Here is a 15,280-nt window from a genome sequence, read left to right as displayed (position 1 = left end):
CCCTACACTTTCAATCAGACCAAGGCTATGCTTTTAACTGCCGCGCTATTTCACGTTGATGGTACCTATAATATCAACTCAACAATGCATGTTCTACAACTACATCTACTGCTACCAGTACGACTACTACAGTGCATGCATTTAGTTCAGTCCCACAGATACATACACTCTAAGAACAGGCAAGGGGAGATGTGAAATGTTTTACGGGGGACAACAAGTGTTTTGTTTTTTAAGTAAGGGAAATTAATAAAAACATCAAAAGAAAGAAAGTGTACAAAAAAATAGAGACATTTCTCAAGAGTTGATATGAGTCGTTTCTTGAACCGTTTCGTCTGAACAAGCAAAAAACATGCAACCAGCTGCTACTAACAAGAAGCTGGACACTGAGAGAGGATTAATAGGTGTGGACAAACCTTCCCGCTGAGAGCGCTCAGAAGAGTGTTTGAGAGGAGGTGTGCACGTCCGAGTGTAAGAGAGGCCGGAAAGTATGCCTCAGAGACACCCTCTCTCACAGCAGCCCCAACCAAGCAAGAGAGAAAACAACAAAACATAACTGCTCACACTCACCATCAAGGTCAGTAGCTCGCGTTACTAGATTCGTTATACTGGCAAGTATAAAGTACAGTAAGGGGTTGTCGGGGCACGGGGCTCAAAGCCGGGACTGGCGCCTGAAATCCAGATGTGCCGGAGGCGGGGGCCGGGGGGGGGGGGGGGGGGGCTCCTTGTGCCGTGCCCCCGTGCTGTCCCACCGCGCTGGGCGCCGCCGACCATCTCGGCGGGCCGAAGCGTGCCCGTGGGACCCGCCGCGCCGGCACGGCTCACCTGGGACAGGCGTGCGCGGCTGCCGCTGGTGCCGAGCAGCGGGGATCGGGCTGAGATTATGGCCTTAGCGTTTTTGTCTCCAGTCATCAGGGAGGAATAGTTGGTGGCAACAGGTTGGAAACTGGAAAAATCTCAGACTCGTCAATGAACCCAAAAGGAAGGAACAAAAATCCTCTCCTGCCAATTTTTTGCTGTCTCATTTTCCTTCCAAATTAATCCCCCCCCCCATGTCAAATGCAAGATAAAAATGTCCCCCCCTCCCACATGATTTTATTTTAAAAAAAGCATTTACAAGACAAAAATGTTTTACACTTAAAATATGTCAGGTGGATTTAAAAAGAAATGTGACATTGATAGTGAAGTTGTCTAGGAGGAGTTTGCAGCACTCAAACTTTTAAGTTTGCTCATTTTCCATGGCTCAGGTCCCAATTCATTAAAAAAAAATACAAGAATGGATGAGGTTGTCAAAAGCAGCCGAGGGATCCGGCAGCACAGCCCCACCTGACGTGAATGGATGTGGCCAAACCCCCTCATCAGCTCAAGAGACCTCAGCTATCGCCTCCTCACAGGGATGTGGGACCGGGCATGTGATTTACTGCGAGAGGCATCGCTGCATTCACCCTGCCCGCAAGTGAACGGCTAGGCTGAGCCTGAATTTATGACTGACATTGAGCACGAGTGGAGGGAAATGTCCCTTTTTGCTGATTGTAGGAGATAGCTGCTGTGACAGATAAGAGAACTTGTTTGATCGAGCGTGGTAAACTGGTGGCCGTGTTCTCACAAGCTGCAATAGGAAAAGAAGGGGAGAGGGAAGCGAAGACCGGATAGCGCAGGGGACGGGGCCAGGAGTTGCCCACAGCCACCGCGGCCCCGCCGCAGCCCCCATGCGGTTAACTGCCCCCGGTGGGCTGCTCCCGCTGTTAAGCAAACATGCAGGTTTCCTCCAAGGACACAGGACCACCACCCCAGGAGCATCGGAGGTCATTAGTGCCCACACACCAGAGCCGAGGGGGTTTGGAAATGGAAAGGCCGCAGTCTCCTTAGGAGACCAAGACGCAGGCCCCGGCGCCAGGCTGGGTGCCGGTGCTGCAGAGCCGCTGTGCTCGGTGGTGAGGGCAGGACCTGGGGGGCCAGGTCACCGTGGAGGTGGCCGGAGGGGACACAACGCCACGCTGCCCGCAGTGGGGCTGCGGAAGGGGCAGCAGCCACAGGGCCCGGCCCGCGGCCTGGGGCAGGGTAGGCCCAAGATGGGGCAGGGGCACTGCCTGGGCACTTTCTGGCTCCATCTGGGCTGAAGAAGGAACTGGGGCAGCATGGGGCAACGGTGCTGTGCTCTGGGCTTTGGGCTGGGGCACGTGCAAAGGAGGGCTGTGCAAATTTGTAAAGGGAAAAAAAAAAAAGAAAAACCAACAGAAAAGAAGAAAAACCCCAACCATTTTTCTTGTAATGAATCGGGCCCATACACTGTATCACAAGATCATACTCTACTGCTCCTGAATACAATTCACTACCATGGCTGGATGGAAGTGGCGAACCCAGGATGTCCCTTCCGAAAACTGTCTTTGGATGGAGATGACTCTACATGAAACACACTGTGCCCAGAGCAGGGCTCACTGCACGTGCAAGTGGCAGCGGGGCCGGGGCTGCAACAAACCCACCTTCCTCCTTGAGATCTTGGGGCTGGGAGGGGTTCTTTTGATTCAGTTTTGGGGTTTTGCCAGTTTTGTGCAAAGAGGCAATTTCGAGGCTTGAAAGACATTTCCAAACACCATACTGCTCTTTAAACTTGCCAGAAAGGGTGTTGTTAATTTAGGATTAGTTTTAGTTTCGTATTGCAAGTTCAAATAAAAAACGAAAGAAACAAAACAAAACAGAAAACCCAACAGAAGGAAAAACAAAAAACACTCAAATTAAAGACAAATGATTTTCAGGCACAGAATTGATCAATGCTCAGTTCAGTTGTAATGGGCACCAAAAGCACTCCGATTAAAAAAAATAATAATCAGGGAAGCAACGTTAATCCAGCCAAACCCTCTGTGCCTTGCTAAGGGGCAACTCACCAGGTCTGTTTGTACGTAAAACAAAACCTGAAGGGCAAAACATGAGGAAGAGGCAGAAACAATGAAGTCTTTTTTTTTTTTCTTCCTGAAATCATATGCAAAAATCAACCCCTTTTTTTTCCTCTTTGTTTCTTTTGTTTGATTGCTTTTTTGTTTCCCTCTGTGAAGGGGCAGTGGGAAGAGCAGGGAGATTGGGGATCCCCACAACCAGTCTGGCAAGTCACCCCTTAGGCGCTCTCTACATGCCACAAAATGGAACTGGTACAGATAATCCTTTGTAGCCTGCAAGCAGTGCCAGTTTGCATGGAACGGAGTTCTCCTGGTGTCTTGCTTTGGCCTCCATGGCATTAGGCTCACACTCGAGACACATCAGGGCCTGCGCCCTCCTTCTGACCCGTTGCGTAGCGGTTTAGTCGGCTCTTTTCTGGAAGAGCCCAGTTCACGCCCTGGGACTGCCAGAAAAGTCACCAAGAAACCCCCACGTCAGAACTGCGTCATGAGTGAGCTGGGAAACAGCTGCCAACGCCACGTCCTCCGCCCGGGCACAGGCCTCCACCCGGCACAGCACTGAGGGGCCGGGGGCTCCGACCCCAGGGAGCAGCCCCCTGAGCTGGGGAGGCCGCAGATGGCTTCTCCCTCGGCCGGGCATGCATGGGGACAGGCCAGGGCCAGGGCAGAGGAGGGCGCTGACGAAGGAGCAGCTCACTTATGACTGCACTGAACACTTAATTCCCTAAGTAAAGCACTAATTCGTATGTTTATCTGAATTTAAAACCAAAGGTAATAACGGTAATTGGCAATGATTTATTTATTTCCCTTAAGGGGAAAAAAATAAAAGTTTTCAGAAGGACAGGAAGAAAAGCTTTGGCATTTCTCATGGGAAGCAGGCTGGAGTTTGCAGCAGGGAATGGAGGTGGTCGCCCAAGAAAGGGGCAAATTGCCATCAGTGCTGGGTTGCCGGCACTGTAATGCATGCCCCTGACCCCACAGCACTGGGGTGCACTCCTCCTGCTTGCCCACGGCCACCCCTGCACAGGAAGAAAACACCATCCCAGTAAGGGATGTGTCCAGACTGGTTTGAAGTGGGGAGCACAGCTCTGAGCACAGCAGGAGCCCAGGCTGCTGCATTACCTCAGCACAAACTTTCCATGAGAAATGAAAACTTTTTTTCAAAAAAACTCCACATTTTTTCTTTGTTTTGGTGTCCTTTATAATCTCAAATTTAAACCAAAGAAACAAAGAAACCAACATAATAAAGGAATAAATAAAGAAACAAATCAGAATATCTACCCAGGTTTTGGCAGTTCTTACGCCAATCTCCTGCAAGGTGCTCCAGGCCCCGTGGCCTCTGCTTGTAGTTTGGGTTTGGGTTTGATTTTTTTTTTTTATTTTTTTGATTTTTTTTTTGGTGATTGATTGTTTTCAGGTCCCCAGGATAAGTGTGAGGAAAATCAGAGAAATGATGGAGAGCTGCAGCCACACAGAATACCGACAGAGCTTTTACCTGACCCTGCACTCTGAGGGTTTGCTCTTCCACGGGCCCCCCTACCTGATCCTCTTGCTGCTGCCACGGCTGCCGCTGCTACTGGTCCATAAGCCGCTGCCGGAAAACCTGGCCGTGGAGAAAAGGAGAAGGGTAAAGAAAGAAGCCAGCGGGCACCACGCGTCTCTGCGGGGCGCGGGCGGCCGTGGCCTGCTAAGGGCAAGGCGTCTCCGAAGGGCAGCGTGAGGCTGTGGTCCCAGCTCCCCGTGCCATCGATGGGCACCGCATTTGGGAAGAGCCGAGCCCTGCCCGGGTGCCTGCTGCAGGCAGTCTTTGCTGGTATAAAGGTGGCCCAAATTTCCCTGCAGAAGATGTAAACAGCAGCGTGTGCCACTGACGGCGCTTCGTCCCGCGCGTCTGGCCACGGCACTGGGGGTGGATAAACTCAGAGGGACACCTGCAGCACTGAGCTTACATCTCCTTACTTTCAGAGGGTTAGGGTCGGCCCGCTCGCACAAAACAATGGGTGCGTTTTGTTCCGTGCTTATTTGCAAGTGATAATAACGTGCTGATCTATAGACATAACAGTAATGGAAAATACGAGAAGGTCCTCATGTCAAGATCACAGATTTGCTGGGATCAAGCAGAAAAAACTCACCGGAATGTAATTTAAAAAAGAGAGAAAGAAAAAAAGCTTTTGAAAGCAAAACAGCCACAGATCAAGGATCTCTAAGACATACACCCTGCTACAGGGAGGCTGAGATGTTACAAATGAATGAAATGCTGCTAGCAAGATTTCAGATTCAGTTTCTTTACTTAATTAATATTAAAAAGATCTGCCAGAAGCTCTGACTTTAAATATGTATTTTAAGAGGGCAATGGCAAGGTCCAGGCTATCAGCAAGAACCCCAAATACCCTTGCTGCAAAGTCAACAAAGCAGCCACAGCACTCCCGGTCTTTGGGAGCTCCGGCTGCTTCTGGTGCCAGCCAGGACACCCTCTGGGGTGCCAGGGCACCTGCCCCTCAAGCATGCTCCAGGACTTTGATCACAGCTGCTTTGCAATGCTGAAGAGCCACACAAAAATAACTGAGCCAACAGAAAAGAGAACAGCAAACTAGAGAGATGGAGAGTGAGATCCAGAAGAACCAGCAGACTACGAGCCCGCTACCTCTAGCACTACCATCTCAGCTACAGGGAATCTACCGGGGGCAGGAACAGAGAGCAGCTAGGCTAGAGTGACTTGAGGCTACTTAAAACATTAATTAAAAAAAGACATACTTGCATTTAAATATGGTAATAGGGCTGTCGAGGGAAAAGAAAAAGTCTAGGTAAATGTATGCAGAGCTACCCCAGGCTGCTGCCTGCTGCTGCTCCCCGCCCACAGAGCCCATGCACGCAACAAATCCTGTTACTTAATGCCACTGTGAACTGTTTGTTTTCATTATGTTGATGATCTGCTATGATCTCCGAGGAGCGGGATGCAGTGGGAAACACATCCATACGGGGGGATATTGTAACCAAAGTGCACTCTTGCTGGCGATGGACACGTTAACCCTGGCTGGCTCCCCCTGACATATGGGTAGCGGATCTACAATATCCTGGAGTGAGAAGACTTCAGTGTTAGGAAGTCAAACCAACCTTCCAACAGCAGGGAAAACACCTGTAGGACAAGTGCACAGGCTCTGGGGCTTCATTTTTGTGCAGAGCCGTGCCTAGGCCAAACCCCAAGCTGGTGCTGTGGGTGATGCAGGAGCAGAGCTGGCACTGTCCTTAAAGCCTCACGGCACAGATCCTGCTACCACGTCCTGAGAGCAGCATCCTCAGCATTCCCTTGTCCAGCCGGCCACCAGCAAACCTGCCACTTGGAGGCTCTGGGGGCTCGCTAAACCATCCGCAAGGGATCAGAGTAGCTGTGTATTTCCCATGGAATAAAATGCCTCTGCCAAAACCAATCTAATACCCTTCAAATCACCAAGCATCCCCTGAAAGCAGCATAAAGAACAGGGCTGGAAAGTTTGTTTCTCTTGTTCAACTGCCAGGGACTCTCAGTATCTATTTGAAATGCAGGACAAAAAGTTTTGCCATGCAAAAGAATGAAATAACAAGGGTGGAGAAAGCACTCCACAGAAAGAGCCCGAACAAAGCATTTATTATGGCATTCCTGAGTTCACTGCAGACAGATGTGTGAAAAATTAATCCCTCCTCCCCCAGCAAAAGCCATTCTCCTGATTCTGAGATGAAAGCATCTGTGGGACACGGCACTCCAGACAGCTCAAGTGTGATCGGACCTGCTCGTGTGCTGCCGGGACAGCCGCATGGTGCAGCAGGATGGCGCGGCCGCTGCACAAGTGGGAGATGGAAGCAGTGATGGATTATCCCGACTGGCAAAACCTGCTTACCAGTACAGACTCACAGACTGGCTCCATCACTGGAGGATCCCTAAATCAATCCAACACTCTGAAAGTAATCAGTCCCACACACCAAAATTACATTTGCCAGGCGCTGCATTAATCAGCTCCTTCATCTGAAAACAAATTTCCCAGTCATCACACTATCGAGCACATTAATGCTGGGTGATGTCTAAGAACTGTGCCAACTTATGCCTAATACTTATGGAGTTCTTTGTCCCTGAATCTCTCAGGAATGATCGGCAGCTGACACTGTCTCCATTTCACAGATGGGATAAAATGAGGCACAAAGAAGCAAAGTGACTCCAGAAAGTTATCTGCAGAGAGCGAAGGATGCAGCCCGGCTCTCAGCCATTCTGGTCTCAGGCTCCACCACCAAATCTCTTAAATTCCCTTAACACCAATCCTATAGCAATACTGGAACACTTTTGGTCATGCTGTATTATTACCTCCCGCTGTTTATACATTTTTAAATCAGTGAGGACTTCAAACAACGATACAGTGACAGTGAAATTAACACTGAACCCTTTCTGTGTACTGCAGGAAACTTCTGCCTTTATCGTCCTTCTGTGTTCCTGCACCATTGTATTCAAATTTGCGAGCTGGGGCACCTGGAGCTATTTAAGGAAGCAGAAAGCATTAGCAAGCACTTGTGCTAGTTTCTGTGCCCCAGAAGCAATCTGCTTGTCCACAGAGCCTCTTGCTGGCCTCACAGATCACACCAGCACTTCGGTGAGGACGTCTGCCTGCGTTCCAGCAGTGACAGCCCCTTCCCCTGGGCCTGGGTTTAAACCAGCTCCCCCAAATCCCCGCGGCACCTTCCAGAGAGCAGCTCCCCAGGCAGTGGCAGAGGCGGATCAGCTCTGCCCTGCCCTGACCGATGGCCCTGGGGCTGCCTCAGGAGCTCGCCTCAGCAGAGCCGTGCTCCGACCCTCTGCAGCTGCCAGGGCTGGGAGGGAACCAGGCACCCAGACCAGGGCACTGGGAAGCCACTGGGAAGCACTGGCTGCAGCACGCTCTGGATCCAGCCCCCAGCGGCAATCCCACCGTCTGAGGTGCAGGGGGCCCAGCCTGGCTTCCTCCAAGCCCGCTGCGCTCTGAAGTCAACTGGGAAATCAGGAAGGGCTGGAGGGAGAGAGAGACTCGTTCACCGTGTTTGTGTGAGGGCTCCAATTCTCGCAGGAACAACCCCTGTCCTTCCTCGTGTATCCTCTGCATATAATTGCCTAGAGAAAACAAGATACCAAAGCTGTTCCAAAGGAGCAAAGTGCCCACTTTAGGCGTTGCAATTAGAAGGTATTTTACAGTAAATGTTTTGCAGTGGGCTCGCACACTGACCAGGAAAGCCCTGAGGATTCACAGCAATTTCATGCTCTCTTACTGCTCAGAATGAGCCAAAGCCAGTATTTGGAGGTCAATTTTTCACAGATAAATTTTTCTGCTTCCTGCATCAATAGTTTCACTTTAAAAACTGAAGCCGCCTCGTGCGAGGGAAGATGGACACATCTGTTTTTAAATGCTGTGCCCTGAGGTCACAGATGGAGTCAGTGGCTGTCTGCAAGCAACTGCTTTATCCAACGCACAAACAAGTTTGGGAGCAGGGGATCGAAAGGGTGGAACGCGACCGACAGCAGCAGGACAGGACTTCAGCAGGCAGCACGCAGCCCCACTGGCTCGTACTTGGCGTTACCAAGCAGAAAAAACTAAGACCTGGGGATTTAGCAGATCTTTCGGGAGATTTGGGAACAAATCTGGCAAGCACAATGCTGCGTGAGGAGGGCTCAGGGGCTCTGTGGGGGGCACACAGCATTGCAGCTCCCTGCAGGACCAGGACCGGGCCCTGGGGCTGCCCAGGAGTCCCTCCAGCAGCAGGGGACTGGGGCCACTGGTGCTTCCCGTGAGCCACAGCCCCTGCCCCGTGCCCCACGGCAGTGCTCTGGGCTGGGGTGACGCTGCCTGCAAAGCCACCTGTGCCTTCACTCTGCTCGCTTCCTTCTCAATCCACATTTCTCCTCTACCCCAGCACGAAGCTAGCCAAAAGACTAGAAACAAGTGAAAAACACAATAAGCATTATATACCCCCTTCCTCTCTGCTGCCAGGACATTATAAACTGCCTCCCATTGCAGTAAAGCAAATTACACCCATTTGCTTTCAAGGGTCTGCACCTCACCCTGGGACAGGCACAGCGTCTGCATCGCCCGAGCATCCCTTGCTGGGCTCTGGAAGCCCCCTGCAGCGCCAGGAACGAAGGCACGGTTTGAACACAGTGCCCTTTTCACGTCGCTCAAGCTTTGAAAAGAAAACATCCCAGCAACAAGGCAGGAGAAGCCGGCACACACTTGCCAACTCCCTGAGAGGGGAAAGCAGAAGGCAGCGGCTGTGCGGGTCTCTTGTGCTGGGGGGCTCACTGCAGACACAGCCAGCTCTTCGATTCCAGGCTGTGCTACTGGGGGAGAACTGAGGAGGGAGGAGTCTTTGTTTGCACTTGTAGATGATGGCAAGGAACTGCCCGGCTCAGGCAAACAGCAAAGAATCGACCTCTGCTGAAGCGTGTTGTGGCCATGTCCCGCTGGCTGGCGGTGCTGCGGGGAGCTGGGGGGTGCTCGGAGCCCCCCAAAACTTCACTTCCAAGTGCTGCCCCGCTGCCAGCTGGGCCACTGCTGCCATGGCCACGGCCAGACCGTCACCAGCCCTCCCCTGCTGTCCTGGCCCAGATGGGCAGCCACCAACTGCTTCAGGCTCGGCTCTGCCCGGCCCCTGCAGGCCCCAGGAGGACACGAGATGCTGCACAAGCAGCCAGACAACAGCAACCAAACAACAAGACCAAAAGGTCACAAAAGGACCCGGAGAATCAGGTTTTCTATCAAAAAATACTACGCAAAGGATTTTTCTCTGCTTCCTACCAGCTAAAGCACGTAGGGCAGAAGAGGTGATACGCTCTGACTTCGGCAATAAGCACGTGGATTTAAAGCAACAATCAAAATGCAAGCTGAGAGTCTCAAATCATCATCTGCCTTCAGCACCAGACTTCAGAAAAACAACAGAAATCACGAGATGTGCGTGGAGAATAAAAGCCACCATAAAACGAGCAGAATTCTGCCTCCCAGTTTACCAACTATTTGCATGCGTTGGCGTCGCAGCTGAGCGCCGGGGCTCAGCCTCCCGAGCACCGAGCGGGGCGTTTCGGAGGCCGGGCGGCCAAGCTCCAGGTTTCCGTCCCGCCTCATCTCACAGCGCTTTGTCTTTTAGGCTGACCCGGCTCACGCAGCGTGCCGATCCACATCAGTCGTTTGGGAGTTCACTTGATCTCCCAGAAAAAAAAAGTGTGAAGTCGAGAATGTGAAATCGTCTGCAGGTTGAGTGGGAAAAGGCGAGGGGAAACTGATCCCCTCCTTTCAAGCAGCGTTACCAGCGGCTTTGATCAGCACAGAAAAGCGTCGCGAGGCTCACAGCTGTCATTTCAAATGGGTTCTCGCCTGCATTATTCTTTCCATTAGGCAGTGTTATCCTCTTTGTAGGATCTTTAGGCTTCATTTCAAAAGTATCAGAGACTCACAAGCATGAAGCAGAAGAGCCCAGTCGCCTTTTTTTGGGAGGCGGGCAGGCGTGGGTCCAATTTACTGGACACAAATGCAGTCTTTAATGGTGAGCACGCACAAGGGAAAGCTCCATCCCAAAACAATCCCTTTATGTTTAAAACCTTCATCTTTCAGTCCTCTGTCTCCCCCTCTCCTTTTCTATAAGAAACAAGAATGAGAAAGGAAAACCAGCTGCCATTTCAAGCTTCAGATTAACGACTAACCGCTCACCGTACAGAGGAACATACACAGAGAAACCCAATTTCATCTGGGCTTGGTGAAAGACGAGGATTCTACCAAACCACTCGCGTGTTATCATGGTTTAGTAGCAATTAACACTTTTGGATTTGATCGAAGACCCCGTGAAGTTCTCCCCACGCCCGCAGGACGTGACCGTCTGCAGCGCCTGGCGCTTCCAGCAGCGACCCCGCCGTGTCCCCACGGACACGCTGCCTGCCCGATGGCCAGGGGGGAACAAGGCACAGGGCAGTGGTCCATGGAAATGGAGAATTTGTCTCCTAAGCTTTCGATCAATTCTATTAATACTTCTAGCTTCTCCGGGCCTGCTCAGAGTTCTTTATTGTGACAGCCCCATTAAGTGTTTCCCTTTGTCTTTATATGCTGTGTTACATCAAGCTTATTAAAATCTATTTCACCAGGTCAGAAAATTAGCGAACTTCAGATACAGCACATCATGCATAATGGAAACCTCATTAAACAGCCCGCTGTGTTATTCAAGGCACAGTCATCTGCTGCTTAAAATGTACGATGCGTAGCAAGATTTTGTAGGAAAATTCCCAACGTCAGACACCCGTAATGCGCTTCACACCGGATGCATGTTTGCAGATGGATGTTATTATGAACAAATATTTCTGCTTTGGAATTTCAACAAAACAATAAAAGCCAAATATAGTTAATTTAAAATTTGGCACTTCCACATTATGTACAGTGAACAACCCATTTTTCAGCTGTTTACCACTCTCAGGCCATGGTTTTTAAAATGAGAATGATGCACTTTTGCCCAGTAATTACTTTATGCATCAGTGAGACAAAGCCTTGTTTGTCTCCAAATTATCATTTTGTGTCATTTCAAGTGTAATAACCCTTTTGCAGTTATTTCACCATACAGAAAACTGGGAAAGTTCTCAAAGGCAAATGGTTCACTCTAAGAAAAATATTTATTCAAAAAAAAAAAACCACAACAAGACCAAAACCAAAAAAAAAACACAACCCAAAACAAAGCAATCCAAAACAAGAAGCAAAAGCTGGTAGCTGTTTTAGCTTATTTACTCTACTTAAAAGCTATTCCAATCCTATGGCAGCTTTAAGGCATCCACTACACTTCTGAAATGTGTCCTATGAAAACTATACCTCCCACCACCCACCACTCTGACTTGGTATGTAATTCTCCCTAATTTAGTATCTGGTGAAATACAGGGAATTATGAGCTTCAAGTGAAAGCAGCTGATGTGCATGAAAGACAATCTCAACTAAATCGCTTCCTAAAAGCAAGTAATTCTGTTTAGTACTAAGCTGATCGCACGATGAAAGCATTTCTCATTTTAAAGCCCAAAGCCAAACACTTACCATTGATTTTTAATAAACAAGGTATGTATAAATGAAATGATCGTTGCAGGGGGAGGAACGCTTGTGAATTCACTGAACCCACGCCTGACACGCAGCACAGCAGCACTGAATTTCAGTCACCTGCTGCTGAGCGAACAAGGGCAGGTTAGGTGGAACAGCATCAAGGCATATATTTAAAGTTCAGCAAAGTGGCACTGATTTGCTTCAAGCCTCATTTCAGTTGCTTTGATGGTAGAGAAAATGAGCTATTTTGTTTAAACAGCTTGTTTAAATTTTTATGAATGATCTAAACTATCTGGGTAAGTATTATTAAAAGACAGATCCCAGACTACGAACGAATGCATAAAAAGAACTCACGCCTGGAAGCTGAAGCTGGCAAAATTCAACACAGATGAGAGGCACCTACGTGAAGGAGGAGGTAATTAATCAGAGGACAAGGTTACCAGAGGGCAGGAAATTCTCCACAACTTGCAGGTTTCCAAGTCAGGAGCGAACGCCTCGCCAGAAGACACGCTACAGCTCCCCGCAGCTTATGGAGCGCAACAGCGGTGGCTGGCAGGGACAGGGAACTTCACGCTTCCTTGCTGGAGGAACTGCCGCTGTGCATTTCATAATCCACATTATGAAAAAGGTCAGAGGAGATGGTTGTGGTGCTGAGCCTAAAAACCCTCAGGGCATCACTGCGGGGACTACGTATTACTGCTTCTGGGCACAGGAGAACTTGGAAGCTACTTAAAACTTAATTATGAGCTTGAAACCCTACTATTAAATGTGACTGAAGAATGTTTTTGTGCTGTAAGGGGAATAATCTCTTCAATTCTTTTTCAACCCCTAGCTCCCAGTGTTTAACAGCTTTACAGTTAAAAATTGTACCTACAGAGGCCAAAGGCCTAAGCAGGTGAGCTGCGGTGCTCCGGCCCATTTGGACAGGCAGAACTTCCTACAGCAGAACCACATCACGTTATGCTTTCCACAGGGTAACCTGTGTTTGCTTCCATATTTGTGTGCTTGTGTTATGACTCTTTACTCCTGTGGCTAATTATTCTCATTAAGTTCCCCAGCTGCTGCAGCTGCGGCCTGCTCACCACACAACGATCACTCAGGGACTCTTTTGCTGCAGAACTGCCCGAAACACAAAGAGCTCCTGAGAGACCCAGATTCACCAGCAGGTTTGGTTGGTTTTTCTTTCCGTTCTCTCCTCCCTGTCGCTTCAGGATTGCTCATTTTCAGGGTGATAACCCTGGGTATTTAAAGCCCATCACAAATTTCACGCACAGATCAGTGAGCAGCTGGGAACAGGACAACCGAGTTCGATGGTCAAGATGTCCTTACTGATCAAGTAGGTGCTGAAGGCATCACCAGAGAAAAACCTAATGAAGGGCCTGGCAAGTTTTGGTCCTCTGCCAGACGAGCAGTATGGGGAAACCTTACCAGAACCTTGCTCGCAGCATAAAGCCTCTTGCCTGGAGCTGGAGAGAAGTGGAGGCAGCACCTGTCCTAGCCACCTGCTGCTGTTCAAAGTGCTGGAAGCTGGACCGCTGGCTGAGATCAACAGCTCCCCTCCTGAAAAACCCTTAAATTCAACAGCCAGGATATTACTTTAAGGAGCGGGGCAAATGGCAGGTGAAAAGGAATTTTACAAAGCACTTCTCTGCAACATGGAAAAAAACAAAACCACAACTCTTCTCAGAAAACAAATGCACCTAAAAGCTGCTTAAGTTCTGCTCAGATTTGGGGAACGGCTCTAGATACCATTTTTCCTGCATCAAAATAAAAGCTATTGCTATCTAAGCAGAACTTGGAGTACCTTCTGGCTTTATGGGCTTTGCTATATTAACTTCTCAGTTTGTTTTCCACAGCTTCAGCTGCTCCTTGCTCCGGGGATGCAACTGCAACAAGAACGGCCCCTCCTCAGCCTGCCCTCTGCCAACACAGGAAGCCCAAACTCTTTATTTTAAACCAGGTCAAGTCCATAGCCTTCATTTTCATTGAGGAAGACAGAAACTGAAAGTTCTGAAGAGTGACAATTAAGGAGATTCTAGTAGATTTCAAATGCATTTTGTAAACCACTTTATGCCATGCAGATGCAGTAATGTGTTTTAGGTGAACAAAAGCATGCAGCGCAGGGGTGATTACAGCAGATTTTAAGCAGTTAAGAGAGGGTTAGACAAAGTCAGAACAGTTCCTCTTACTGTTACAAGGCTTAACTTAGCTGCACCTCCTGAGTACCTCCACTGCTTTATACCATGTCCTGCTACATACGAAATGGTCTGCTTGGCAGTACAGTGAGCTACAAACATACCCCTTTCCTCTCTCCCACTGCATTTCCTGTAGGAGATTACTTATAAAGGAGTGGGAAACCAAGAGTGAGAGACCTGCAGGAGAGCAAAACAAGCTTGCAGCTTTGTAATATTCCTGAATGTCCTCAATACCAGATACAGAAACTTACTTCCTTACCTCCTTCTTTCAGGCACAATGAAAAAGAAGCCTGAAGCTTGTCATTATTATAGCAATTACTCTTGTCTTTGGTACCAGCTCCTTTTCTTGACCCAGAAAATGACTATCAGACTCACTAGGCAAGCATCACCAATAACTTTTATGTAAGAACAGCTTCCTACCCAGAACTGATGGACTACAAGTGAGCAGTTTGCGACTGCTATCAGAAAAGAAACTAAATTAAGCTTTATACGTTAACAGAAAGTTGGTTTGGTTTTAAATGCTCTCATAATAATAAAAAAAATAGTTTAGGCTTTGAACTTTGATTTTCATAGCACCAGGCACTGCAAGAGCATGACCCAAGACTGGGCTTTGCAGACTACGGAGTATCATTATTAATGAGCAAGTGTATTTCCAGGAGCTCAGAAAAGTTTGTGAAAATATTTGTTTTTCCCACCTCTCCCCATACACAAAGGCTTTAATAAGTTTTAAACATTCAAGCAAACAATCCCTTAATTAAAAAGAAATTTAAATTCCTGAGCTGAAGGCTTCTAAGTAACTTTGACAATCCCCAGACATCCAGGTAACGATGGAAGAAAGTATAACAGAGGGAAACAAAGCGATGGCAACTCCCGTGCTCCCCCAGGCACAGTCAGCAGCACCAGTCCCACAGTGGGGTCTGGGGACGTTTCCCAGCGAGGGACCTTCTCTAAAGCAACAAGAGTTACCTGGTTTTCCTTTCCATTTCCAAACAGCAGAAAGAGATTCCTGCACATCAGTGCTGGAGAGTTTGCAACAAGGGTTTCTAACACAACCTGTGGGTTTGATGCTTAAACCCACCTCGGTCAGCACGATGGAAGATCAGACTGCTGGGAATATTGCAATTTTTACATGTAGACATCG

General features: G+C 48.9%; 1 protein-coding gene and 1 long non-coding RNA gene across 17 annotated transcripts in view; one reads left to right on the top strand and one right to left on the bottom strand.

The window, feature by feature from the left end:
• The window catches only part of MSI2 (musashi RNA binding protein 2), a 227,212-nt gene that overhangs the window by 23,135 nt on the left and 188,797 nt on the right, over positions 1 to 15,280 (bottom strand). For 5 of the 16 annotated variants that reach the window (XM_068656175.1, XM_068656179.1, XM_068656174.1 and 2 more), the window contains one exon: positions 4,387 to 4,494. The exons of 2 other annotated variants lie outside the window; for them this stretch is intronic. In XM_068656175.1, the coding sequence (XP_068512276.1) occupies positions 4,387 to 4,494 (108 nt within the window). 9 more of the 16 variants (XR_011089017.1, XM_068656180.1, XM_068656184.1 and 6 more) reach the window with 6 other exon arrangements.
• LOC137842318 (uncharacterized) lies at positions 11,570 to 14,074 on the top strand. Its single transcript, XR_011089018.1, has 2 exons — positions 11,570 to 13,110; positions 13,219 to 14,074. It is a non-coding gene; the product is annotated as an uncharacterized lncRNA (long non-coding RNA).

Source organism: Anas acuta, chromosome 19 (genome assembly GCF_963932015.1).
Source record: "Anas acuta chromosome 19, bAnaAcu1.1, whole genome shotgun sequence".
Classification (NCBI taxonomy): domain Eukaryota; kingdom Metazoa; phylum Chordata; class Aves; order Anseriformes; family Anatidae; genus Anas; species Anas acuta.
This window is presented reverse-complemented; position numbering and strand designations above follow the sequence as displayed.